Below are 12990 nucleotides of genomic sequence, written 5' to 3'. Positions count from 1 at the left end.
TGATGTCTGCCATAATGACTGAACCCGCCCTGACGATTTGCACATATACAGAGACCTTGTAAATTCTCTGGATGCTCGTGTCACGTTTAATCCCACTGCGTAGTTTAATCTAATCCCAAGTTTAATCATTAATTTAATTTCAACGATGTGGGACTGGCACCCACATCGTTGAAATCCCTTGTACAGAGGCAGGCCACTCGTCTAGGTGCTCAATCTCGCATTAGTGAGGCCCCAGTTCGGGTCAACAAGAATGTTCTCTTCACGATTCTGCAATAGGAGCTGGAAATTCGGCATGAAACCTCGAAGTGTAGTGGTGAAGTGTCTTTTATGCCTCTTGTGTGGTAGCTCAAAACCGTTGTAGGTCGGAATGTTGTTCTCCTCGTACTCACTGCTTCAACGGCAGTGAAGCAGTGTCCACCCTGTATTTTTATATTCTTTGCTACACGTCACTGAGAAAGCCATTCTTCATCTTAAACACAGAGATCACACAGCTTTCCCCGAGGCATGACTTATGCTTGTGTATTACGTGCACGTCTGTACCCCACCTTCCTTCCCTCCCTCAGTTCAACAGCCGTGTCGAAACACCCTGCACCTCCACTATCTTCCCTTCCCTGTGATCCGAGACCATGGATTTTATTGACCTGAGCTCTAGGAGACTCGAACCGTGGACCCCATGCTTGTGAAGCCGAAGCTCTATCGACCGAGCTATTGAGTAGGTCGGTCGATAGAGCTATTGATCGGTAGCTCGGTCGATAAAGCCTCGGCCTCACACGCTTCGGTCCACGGTTCCAGTCTCCTAGAGCCCAGGTGAATGGAATGTTTATTTCCACAGAAGTGTGGATGACAATTTATTAGACCATGGATGTTCCTCTGGTGTCACTGGCTGGCATTTTCGCCCTGCTTTTTCTAGCTTCCCCTGCCTGTCGCACCGCGCCTTCACCTCTTAGTCCTTCTTTATCTACTGTGAGCCCCTCCTCAGTCCCCCCCCCCCCACGCCCCATCATGTGACCGTCCGGGCCGATATCCACCATCCACCCAACATTTCTCGTGTCACCTGAGACGATAGCAGCAATCTAGCAATACCTTGATGCTACCGTACCTATGTCTCTCTCAGAAACGTAAACCTAGTTCGTCTGTCCCTCCCTTCTCAGTAGGTAAGAAGGCAATAGTCCTCCCACCCACTCCCCCTTCCCTCTGTTCTCGCCCCTACACCTCCTCCCGTCTCGGTAGCACAGCCATCTGACCTTGCAGTAAAATTTCCTATTACTCTTGTTCTAACTTTTGATGTTGCCCGTGATTCGGAGCACCCCATCGTTTCTGTCCCTACTCAGACCTACTTCCTGTGTCACGCCACCCCAGCGCCTCCTTCCTCGCCGGACCCTGTCGACTCACCTTCACTCCTTGCCACAGTCCTCTCCTCCCAACCATCTTTGCTGACTTTACCTATTCCCCCCAAACTTGATTTCTCTGATCGTGATTTTACTTAGTTCTTTGCTCTTTTCTTTGCCTCGTATCTTTAATTTCTTTTCTTTTATTGTCTTAACTGTTCTTCACCATGATTGTTCTTCAATTTAATAACTGTCTTTTTATATGACACTTTTGAGGAACTGCAACTTTTAATCTGACAGTTTTCACCACTTTGTGTTTGTGTCCAGGAGTCAGTGCTTAGTGGTGATTCTCTCCTTCACTCGGCGTCTTCTCATAACCCTAACTCTACTGCTCACTTGATCTGGAATTATGTTCCTTTTCTTGGTTCTTTTCTTCAATCAAATGTTGATTCCACCACTGCATGTATCCTTGTGGTATACCATCTGTTTCATGTATCTTCCTCCATGTGTTCTGATTGCTCCTCCCGATGTTTAGACTCGTTGCTGCAGTCTGTGTTCCTCTTAGGTGATTTTAACTATAGACACGACCTCTTGAACAATGTCCTTAAAAATATCCTAGACCATCTTCTTGAACCTTTGATCCTCTCTTCTCCTTCGTGTCCTGAGTTCCGGCAAACTGACTGACTGTCAACTCCTGCACGTGTACTCTTTCCTCTATAAATCTTTCTCTTCCTCCTCTTTCATTTATATTGACCTGGCATAGCAAGTCTTTGATGACCTCCTCCTTAGCAGTGACCATCTCCTCATTCTTGCTTTCCTCTTTTTCCCTCCGCCCTCCTCTCTCTTCGCGCTCTCTCTCTCTCTGGTTTGATAAGGCAGACTGGAATCTTTTCACTCCCCTGCCCATCTTTGTCTCTCTCACTCGCCTCCTTTCTTTCTTTTTTTTTAGATTATCTTAGTTGGCTGCTGCTCTCCACTCTGTTTCCCACTATGCCTTCGAAGGTATGCGGAAGTTCCTAAGTGGAATTCAGACTTTGCTCGGGCTGTACACTGAAAGCGTGTACCTGGAAGAGGCGTAGCTAGTTCTTCCAACCAGGCTACTGAACTATCCACAATAAGGAAGGCTCCCAGAGTCACACAAGTCACCTAACACCTCCAGACACAAGCAACACCTCAGGAAAGGCTTAAAATCCAAGTTGGATACCAGTTGTGTGCTTCCTTTTTGTGGGTAGCTCAGTAGCCAGGTTGATACAACTACGGTCTTCTGCTTTTGTGATCCCGTGCTCGAAGCTCCGATGGTCCAAGTGAATGAAATATATGAATGAGTTTGGATATAAATGGGAGCTGCTACATGTGGGCCATCTGACCTTCTGCAGTTTCCATGATTCTTATGTTCTTTATTGAATTATATATGTTGTTATAGATAAATGTATATAGCAGAATGTTTTTGTTCTTGATTCATTTTTTGAATGATTCATTTTTTGAATGATTCATTTTTTGAATGATTCATTTTTTTAATTCTATTCCTCCTGCTATTTGTGAAGGCCCCCTTTTGTAGTGCTAAGTTTAAGCTCGTGTCCGCCTACGCCATTTTTACCCTTTTTTTTTAATTTACAACTCAAATTATTGCCTCCTTTCCCCCAAAGACTTTCTCATACCTCTGTCATCTAACAGTTTAAACTTAGAATAACCCAGTAATAACCCAGTAATAACCCAGTAATAACCCAGTAATAACCCAGTAATAACAGTAAAATAAAATTAAAGTAATGTTAACATAGGACAGGAGTTACACATACTAATGAAGCCACTGTTAATCAAATCGTTTCCCGCTAAACTTGCAATAATTTGGAGAACAAAAGTACTTAAAGTTGTGAAGGAGTAAACTCTTAATACTACAAGAGAAGTAAGTTAACAACAAATTTAAAAAGGTCAAGAAAAGTACCAGATGAATACAATTAAATAGTGATACTTAATGATGACAGACAGACGGTTACATTCTGGAATTGGTAGTCCTAGCAACAGTGCAGTAATTTATTTACATTAATTACTAAAGAGTAATTTAGAAAAACAAGTGGAACATAACAAGGAGTAATTAAATATAATTCAGGTTTAACGGGGTTAACATTTAAACATCAACATATATTACAAAGGACTTGTGTAAACACTATAAATGAAATGCAAAAATTAGATGACAATGACGAAAGAACATATTAATTAGTAAGTAAAGTTGAAGAAAAGATTTACACAATAATAACTTAAAACTGAGGAAAATGTGACAGAAACCAATTATATGATATTGAGTAAATATTTCTGTCTTTCTATTAAACTGGTTGGAGATGTACAGCTTTTAACTGCATTTGGGCGGCATTCCACAATCTGAAACCCTTGATATGCATAGCATTTCTGCTTTGGTTGAGTCTCACTCAAGGAAAATATACACTTGTTTCTGGTGTGGTGACTGTGAGTTCTATTACAGCCTTCTAGGAAGCGCTTAAGGTCAGGATTGGCATTGCAGTACAGTGTAATGGATATAGAGAACACTTGAGAATTGGTGCAGAGACGATATTTAACTTGTTCAACGATTTCAGTAAGGGAGCAGAGTGGTGTCTGGGACTGGAATTTGTGATTGTTCTAATTGCTGATTTCTGTTGAGTAATTAGGGGTCGGAGGTAATTAAAGTGGTGGACCTCCAAGCACAGATACCATAGGTGAGATACGGGTAAATGAGTGAATAATATAGAGTAATTAAGGCAGGGAGAGGAACATAGTATCTGACTTTGGAGAGAATGTCAACTGTTTTAGAAACGTTTTAGTAATATTTTGTATATGGCAATGTAAATTGAGTTTGTCACTGTGAACACCAAGGAACTTTCCTTCTACTCTGCTCGAAATTTAGGAATTGTTAATTCGTAGATTAATTTGATTGTTGGATTTGTTGCCTAACAAAATGTAAAACGTTTGTCGATGTCAATGGTAAGTTTGTTGGCAGCCAACCACAAATGGACTTGATTTACTTCATTTACTGTTTGTAAATGAGTTTCTAAAAAAAATTGGACATGGTTGGCTAGTTAAGAGCATCTGGGAAGGGTCTGAGCTCTAGTGATTTGTTGTAGAGCAATGCTATTGCAGAAGCTAAGAACATTGAGACCTTTTTTATATATTTTAGGGTTGGTATCTCAGAAATGTTACCGGATTTAGCTGTAAGTGAGAAGATATTACCAATAATACCTGAGGAGCTAGCTGCGGACAGATATTCACTCGGCCTGTGAGGTAGTCACTCACGTTTGCTTGGAATGCTAGGATCTCATTTGTAAGGATGTTCCAACCTTGGCATATCCAAGTCTTGGTTGTCAGAGATGTCATCTCTGACAAGAATTTCTTGCTCCATTTTGCGCTTCTCTTGTCGTCTTACCTTTCGGGTGAGCTGCACTACAGCACTCATCCTCCAGTGCTGAGAATGCGTTGGTAGTCTTTACGAAAGGTGGCAGGCCTCGTTGCTGATTTCTTAAGGCCGATGTCTATAGAAACACTTCAAAAAGAATATTTCCTAAGGCCGCCCTCGTCTTTACTCCTCAGACCACCACCCAGCTTCACTAAGTCTCTCATGACACTTTCCAATATTGGTCATTCTAAAATAAATTTCTTTACACTTCACTAACAAGGTGGTCCTTTCTTAAGGAATGCCTGTCACCCACGGGCTTTTCTTTATCCACAAACTGCATGTGACGTATGAGCTGGTCTTATCTAGGAAAGGTTTGCGTAAACTGGAACGCGTCTGGACACCCAAGCCACACTTCCGAAAATAAGGGAAGGGACAAATAAGGGAAGGGACGGCTTCAGTCTGTCCCGGACCATTATCAAGTCTTGGAAAGAAAAAGTAGCAAAATAGCTTGATTAGGAATAAATATGTTCTGCTTCGCGGCGGTTAATATGCTTTCTGTAGTTTATTTCGTTATATATATATCACTGTGTCGGGGGACAGGAAGCCAGAGTGTATTCATACACCTTAGGCTTTTGAGCGAGGTCCCTCCCCCCCTCTCCCAAAGGTGAATTACTGACCCCGCCCAGGATACAACCCAACAACAAGCTGACTAACTCCCGAGTACCAACGTGCTGCTAGGTGAACAGCTATATTAGGTGAAAGGAAATGTGCCCAACCATTTCTGTCCCGCCCGGGATTCGAACCTGGAATTCTCGATTGTGCGTCGAGACCGAACCCGACTGTACTACCGAAACCCATAAATGTATTTTTTTTATTGATATATACAAGAGTTGTTACATTCTTGTACAGCCACTAGTACGCGAAGCGTTTCGGGCAAGTCCTTAATCCTATGTTCCCTGGAATACGACCTCCGCGAAGAATCGTTTTTACAACCAAGTACCCATTTTACTGTTGAGTTAAACAGAGGCTACTGTTAAAGATTTGCGCCCAGTAAATCCTCCCCGGCAAGGATACGAACCCAGGACAAAGCTCTCGCGGAACGCCAGGCGAGCGTCTTACCAATACGTATCATTACCAATAAATATGTTCTTATTGATTATAAATATAGAGTGGAATGTCTTGGTAGTCTGATAAATACCATGGCTTGGTAGATGGAAGGTATAGCGGTATCCCTCAGCCTGTTTAGACTCCCCTTCACCAACGTTGCCTTCCCATTATTAATATCTACTTGTCTGTCAGTCCAGTTTCTGTAACAAAGGATGTTGCCTAGAGCTACAGAGCACGGGTGGTGCACATAGCAGCTACCCCCCTCCCCCTAGCGTCATGTCAAGTTATCTTTTATCATGTCAGTGACAGGTTAGGATGTTCCCAACACTTCAGGTGGTCCGTGAACTGAGCACCAGTGTGGTCGCCCAGCTGCTGATGCCGTATAACTGGCGAGAGGGAGGGAGGGAGGGAGGGAGAGAGAGAGGGAAGGAAGGAGGGAGGGAAGGCTTACATACACACCACACACAGCAGCCAGTCAGAGACCCAGACACACTTCAAGATGTTACACCACCAAAGACCTCCTTCACTCCAAGCATCTACCACCTCCGGGCTACTCCTGCCTGTGCTGCTACAGGTACCTCGATCATAATTGTGGTGGCTTAACCTTCAACAACAACAACAACAGTGAGCTTGGCAGAGCTCGTGTATGCCGGATATTATAATGTTTTCATCCAAAATGTCCGAATCTTACTTTACTATATTGATAAATGATTTATTGATTTAATTTGAGCGTCAGCTTTAATAAATCGCTCGCGATATTATTAAATCCATTAATATTAAATCGCATCGCTCGCTAAGTGCGCGGCGCTTCGTGAGGCTCGATTTGGTCTGGGTTCGTATCTTGGCCGGGGAGGATTGACTAGGCGCTAATCCTTGACTGTAGCCTCTGTTTACCCAGCAGTGAATGGGTACTACCTGGTTGTTAAATGATTGACGGGTCGTATTCCGGGGAAACTAAGGATTATAAGGACCTGCCCGAAACGCTACGCGTGATACTGGCTTTACAAGAATGTGAGAACTCTTGTGTGTGTGTATATATGTGTATATATATATATATATATATATATATATATATATATATATATATATATATATATATATATATATATATATATATATATATATATATATATATATATATATATATATTTTTAGGGGTACCACCACTGGTTTAATTAAAGGGACCCACATCCTCGAAGAAGAAAATAAATAGTGTTCAGAGAAGACCTTGTGGATTCTCACTGAATACTTTAATCTTTTCCTCTCCTACCACCCCTATTATTTTTTTTTTATTTGATTTTATTGCAATGCTACAGTTTACAGAAAACACACACTTATATAACAATATACCAATCAGTGTTCGAAGACCTCGTCCAGCTCCTCGGGGGTCGGGTGCATACCCAAGATACAGCACGCATTACCCCTCTGAACAGCGACACTGAGGCGCTGGAACATAAAACTGGCCGCTCTTGGGTCTCTAGTCTTCCCAATGAGTTCCTCGCCCAGCTCCTTCAGGAACTTAAGTGCACATTTACCCCAGGCGCCCGGAGTCTCAGAGTTATTGGCACGAACCTGTAACAACGTTCTAGGTCCCTGTACTTGTTAGTTTTCTGGGTCTCCCTGAAGGTGGCCGCCCCGCCTCCCTCAGCTGCGCTGTAAGGTAGATAGGTATCAGCCAATGTGGATGCACACGTGTAGTCCCACACGACCTGTTTACCTTCCCTCCACGGCTGCAGGGTGACTCCATCTGGGCGTTTTTGGCTGTTGTCAGGCCTGCACAACTGAGGTTCCCTTTGTGCTGGGCACCCAGCTGAAGCCAAACTTCTCTTGATGATGTCATTGACTGCTTCATGTCTGGCAATCTTTCCCTGTGTCTTACGACAGATGAGACCATGGCTGCCGTATTGGTCTGCCCGTGCATGGCCGCAAATACACCGGTGCTCGGTGGAGATAGGGGCGGCAAGGCGCAGAGCAACACCAATACTTAGGGTCCGATGGTCCAGGCGGGTGCCCAAGGCGGAATTAGGGACTGCCAACAGGAAGTCCTCGGCATGGGGCGCTTGCACAGCTAGAAGACGCGCTTTGTCCTTCCTGGAAGCTGCCTCCAGCAATGATGTGGCGATGTTCTCCACTATGGGGCTATCCCATTTGGACTGTTTGCAGTCATTTGGAAAAGTCGGTCGAGGATGAGAGTTGACGAGAGTGTCCCACTGACCGGCTCCTTCCGCGAATTTGGGATCATGAATCCGAATGGAGTCTCTTAGGTGTGTGTGTGTATATATATATATATATATATATATATATATATATATATATATATATATATATATATATGTATATATATGTATATATATATATATATATATATATATATATATATATATATATGTATATATATATATGTATATATATATATATATATATATATATATATATATATATATATATATATATATATATATATATATATATATTGTTTACAGAATAAAATTGTGTAACTAGCTTCATAAGACTTGCTTAGCTAAATGAACAATCGGGTTCAGTTTCTGAACCCATGTGTGCCTCTGTAACCCATTCCACCGTCGGCCGCGTGATGGGTATGAGGTGCATAATAAATAACTAAATCAATATGCATTTTTTTGTTAATTTGCCGCACCACGCTGAGGTCACATTGCATCCTGTAAGTGACTGCTTGTGTGCCATTAGTATTAGACTGGATATATGATCAACCGAACAGTGGTGACATACGGCAGACTGCGAGCAGCGGCGGCTAATAGCCTGGTTGACCAGATTACCAAACACTGATTTCTGAAACCAAAGGCTGCCAAACAGCAGGTTGCTAGTCTTTTTAGCATGATTTGTTGCCATCCTTCGCCCCGTTTATAGTCGTTTGACCAGACTATCTCCTTAGCAGACTGTTGTTATTCACACTTTCCGTTTCTGAACCATAATTCCAGACTGTCGCTCCCCACGGGTGACTGTTGTATAGCCTCGTGTGTATGACTGTCCCCTCCCTCCCCCCACGGGTGACTGTTGTATAGCCCCGTGTGTATGACTGTCCCCTCCCTCCCCCCACGGGTGACTGTTGTATAGCCCCGTGTGTATGACTGTCCCCTCCCTCCCTCCCCCCACGGGTGACTGTTGTATAGCCCCGTGTGTATGACTGTCCCCTCCCTCCCTCCCCCCACGGGTGACTGTTGTATAGCCTCGTGTGTATGACTGTCCCCTCCCTCCCCCCACGGGTGACTGTTGTATAGCCTCGTGTGTATGACTGTCCCCTCCCTCCCCCCACGGGTGACTGTTGTATAGCCCCGTGTGTATGACTGTCCCCTCCCTCCCCCCACGGGTGACTGTTGTATAGCCCCGTGTGTATGACTGTCCCCTCCCTCCCCCCACGGGTGACTGTTGTATAGCCCCGTGTGTATGACTGTCCCCTCCCTCCCTCCCCCCACGGGTGACTGTTGTATAGCCCCGTGTGTATGACTGTCCCCTCCCTCCCTCCCCCCACGGGTGACTGTTGTATAGCCCCGTGTGTATGACTGTCCCCTCCCTCCCTCCCCCCCACGGGTGACTGTTGTATAGCCCCGTGTGTATGACTGTCCCCTCCCTCCCTCCCCCCACGGGTGACTGTTGTATAGCCCCGTGTGTATGACTGTCCCCTCCCTCCCCCCACGGGTGACTGTTGTATAGCCCCGTGTGTATGACTGTCCCCTCCCTCCCTCCCTCCCCCCACGGGTGACTGTTGTATAGCCCCGTGTGTATGACTGTCCGGTGAGGCGGGGCAGGAGCCGCGGCCTCAGCGCGGGTTGGCTAGACACATCGACTCACTGTGGCGCCGGACCTGTAATGCCTGAGAGGTGTGTGTCAGGGTCCAAGCCCTCAATAAGGTCCGTGTTTATCCCCGCCGCCCCGCACCTCCCAACACAGTCTTCCACCAGTTGTACGCTGATGACAGTTAGAGAAGCATACAGTCTCTGAACAGTTGTAATGGGAGAAAAAGACTTGTCAAACCGATCTTACACTAGCCTCTTAATTCTCACTATTTGACAATTGAGTCACATTTCAAGCGGATGTTGCCTAACCAGAAGAACCTACTTTGCTTTTAATTTTACTTAAGCACCAGAAAATTTTTAGGCTGTGATCTTATTACATGCTAAAAGTGCGCCACAAAATTGGTGTCAATTTTACGATGCATTGAGTGTCCTGTCTTATGATGCCTACACAAAGCTTGTCGTGGTGTTCAACACTCAAAAAATATTATATATATATATATATATATATATATATATATATATATATATATATATATATATATATATATATATATATATATATATATATATATATATATATATATATATTTTTTTTTTTTTTAATTTTAAAATATAGTTTGAGTGCGCGCTATTAGTTGTGATTTCTCACGATAAGCTTATTTTATGATGTAAAAAAAACAAACACCCGTTTTGAAACAATAGCTAAGAGAGCTGCTTCCATGCTGCCGAAACCAGAAATCAATAAGAACCCGGGTGTAGGCAGCCCCGAGCCGCAGTCACGGTGAGGGAGGGCAGCTTACCTCCTCCTCCTCCTCCTGCCTTCCCTCAGTACCGACACTCCTCGGCTGCCTTCCCTCAGTCTCGACACTCCTCGGCTGCCTTCCCTCAGTCTCGAAACTCCTCGTCTGCCTTCCCTCAGTTTTGACACTCCTCGGCTGCCTTCCCTCAGTCTCGACACTCCTCGGCTGCCTTCCCTCAGTCTTGACACTCCTCGGCTGCCTTCCCTCAGTCTCGACACTCCTCGGCAGCCTTCCCTCAGTCTCGACACTCCTCGGCTGCCTTCCCTCAGTCTTGACACTCCTCGTCTGCCTTCCCCTCACTCTTGGCACTCCTCGGCTGCCTTCCCTCAGTCTCGACACTCCTCGGATGCCTTCCCCCAGTCTTAACACTCCTCGTCTGCCTTCCCTCACTCTTGGCACTCCTCGGCTGCCTTCCCTCAGTCTCGACACTCCTCGGCAGCCTTCCCTCAGTCTTGACACTCTTCGGCTGCCTTCCCTCAGTCTCGACACTCCTCGGCTGCCTTCCCTCAGTCTCGACACTCCTCGGCTGCCTTCCCTCAGTCTCGATACTCCTCGGCTGCCTTCCCTCAGTCTCGACACTCCTCGGCTGCCTTCCCTCAGTCTCGACACTCCTCGGCTGCCTTCCCTCAGTCTCGACACTCCTCGGCTGCCTTCCCTCAGTCTTGACACTCTTCGGCTGCCTTCCCTCAGTCTCGACACTCCTCGGCAGCCTTCCCTCAGTCTCGACACTCCTCGGCTGCCTTCCCTAAGTCTTGACACTCCTCGTCTGCCTTCCCCTCACTCTTGGCACTCCTCGGCTGCCTTCCCTCAGTCTCGACACTCCTCGGCTGCCTTCCCCCAGTCTTGACACTCCTCGTCTGCCTTCCCTCACTCTTGGCACTCCTCGGCTGCCTTCCCTCAGTCTCGACACTCCTCGGCTGCCTTCCCTCAGTCTTGACACTCTTCGGCTGCCTTCCCTCAGTCTCGACACTCCTCGGCTGCCTTCCCTCAGTCTCGACACTCCTCGGCTGCCTTCCCTCAGTCTCGATACTCCTCGGCTGCCTTCCCTCAGTCTCGACACTCCTCGGCTGCCTTCCCTCAGTCTCGACACTCCTCGGCTGCCTTCCCTCAGTCTCGACACTCCTCGGCTGCCTTCCCTCAGTCTCGACACTCCTCGGCTGCCTTCCCTCAGTCTCGACACTCCTCGGCTGCCTTCCCTCAGTCTCGACACTCCTCGGCTGCCTTCCCTCAGTCTCGACACTCCTCGACTGCCTTCCCTCAGTCTCGACACTCCTCGGCTGCCTTCCCTCAGTCTCGACACTCCTCGGCTGCCTTCCCTCAGTCTCGACACTCCTCGGCTGCCTTCCCTCAGTCTCGACACTCCTCAGCTGCCTTCCCTCAGTCTTGACACTCCTCGGCTGCCTTCCCTCAGTCTCGACACTCCTCGGCTGCCTTCCCTCAGTCTCGACACTCCTCGGATGCCTTCCCTCAGTCTTGACACTCCTCAGCTGCCTTCCTTCAGTCTCGACACACCTCGGCTGCCTTCCCTCAGTCTTGACATACCTCGGCTGCCTTCCCTCAGTCTTGACACTCCTCAGCTGCCTTCCCTCAGTCTCGACACTCCTCGGCTGCCTTCCCTCAGTCTCGACACTCCTCAGCTGCCTTCCCTCAGTCTTGACACTCCTCGGCTGCCTTCCCTCAGTCTTGACACACCTCGGCTGCCTTCCCTAAGTCTCGACACTCCTCGGCTGCCTTCCCTAAGTCTCGACACTCCTCGGCTGCCTTCCGCTGGGTCTTGACACACCTCACCTCGGCTGCCTTCCGCTGGGTCTTGACACACCTCACCTCGGCTGCCTTCCGCTGGGTCTTGACACACCTCACCTCGGCTGCCTTCCCTCAGTCTTGACACCACTCGGCTGCCTCGCCAAGCTTCCATTCTAATGTGATAGAACCTGAACTTTAGAGAGAAGTACAAACTGCTGTACACACAGACGCCTGTCTTCTGTACTACTAATTGTGTAAAAAATTTCATGAAGAAAACAACAACCACACACCAACCTTTTCCTAAGCCTAGTATATCTATTGACATTATATATATATATATATATATATATATATATATATATATATATATATATATATATATATATATATATATATAACTGAAAACTCACACCCCAGAAGTGACTCGAACCCATACTGCCAGGAGCAACGCAACTGGTATGTACAGGGACGCCTTAATCCGCTTGACCATCACGACCGGACATAAGGAAGTGATAGCCGAAGCTATATGAACCACTTCCCCGCCGGCACTCGGATGGTAATCTTGGGCATAGCATTTTATCAAATCACCTCATTCTTTGGGGCACACGTGAGGAACACAAATGCAAACAAGCTTGAATGGTCCCCAGGACTATATACAACTGAAAACTCACACCCCAGAAGTGACTCGAACCCATACTGCCAGGAGCAACGCAACTGGTATGTACAGGGACGCCTTAATCCGCTTGACCATCACGACCGGACATAAGGAAGTGATAGCCGAAGCTATATGAACCACTTCCCCGCCGGCACTCGGATGGTAATCTTGGGCATAGCAATTTATCAAATCACCTCATTCT

At 46.3% G+C, this 12990-nt stretch overlaps 2 protein-coding genes across 2 annotated transcripts; both read left to right on the top strand.

Moving 5' to 3' along the window:
* Positions 1 to 4292: 4292 nt before the first annotated feature.
* Positions 4293 to 11777, top strand: LOC138352160 (serine/arginine repetitive matrix protein 1-like). Its single transcript, XM_069304424.1, has 2 exons — positions 4293 to 4301; positions 11352 to 11777. Exons 1-2 carry the CDS (start codon positions 4293 to 4295, stop codon positions 11775 to 11777), a joined length of 435 nt encoding a protein of 144 aa, XP_069160525.1.
* A 70-nt stretch (positions 11778 to 11847) lies between these two features.
* On the top strand, positions 11848 to 12168 carry LOC138352159 (uncharacterized). Its single transcript, XM_069304421.1, has one exon. The coding sequence runs from the start codon at positions 11848 to 11850 to the stop codon at positions 12166 to 12168; it is 321 nt and encodes a 106-aa protein (XP_069160522.1).
* The last annotated feature ends 822 nt before the right edge of the window (positions 12169 to 12990 follow it).

The sequence above is a fragment of the Procambarus clarkii genome, chromosome 52, assembly GCF_040958095.1.
Source record: "Procambarus clarkii isolate CNS0578487 chromosome 52, FALCON_Pclarkii_2.0, whole genome shotgun sequence".
In the NCBI taxonomy this organism is placed as follows: domain Eukaryota; kingdom Metazoa; phylum Arthropoda; class Malacostraca; order Decapoda; family Cambaridae; genus Procambarus; species Procambarus clarkii.
This window is presented reverse-complemented; position numbering and strand designations above follow the sequence as displayed.

What these genes read in the sequence shown, in the direction of transcription:
- LOC138352159 (XM_069304421.1), top strand. Translation starts at nt 11,848, where the DNA reads ATGCCTTCCCTCAGTCTTGACACTCCTCAGCTGCCTTCCTTCAGTCTC.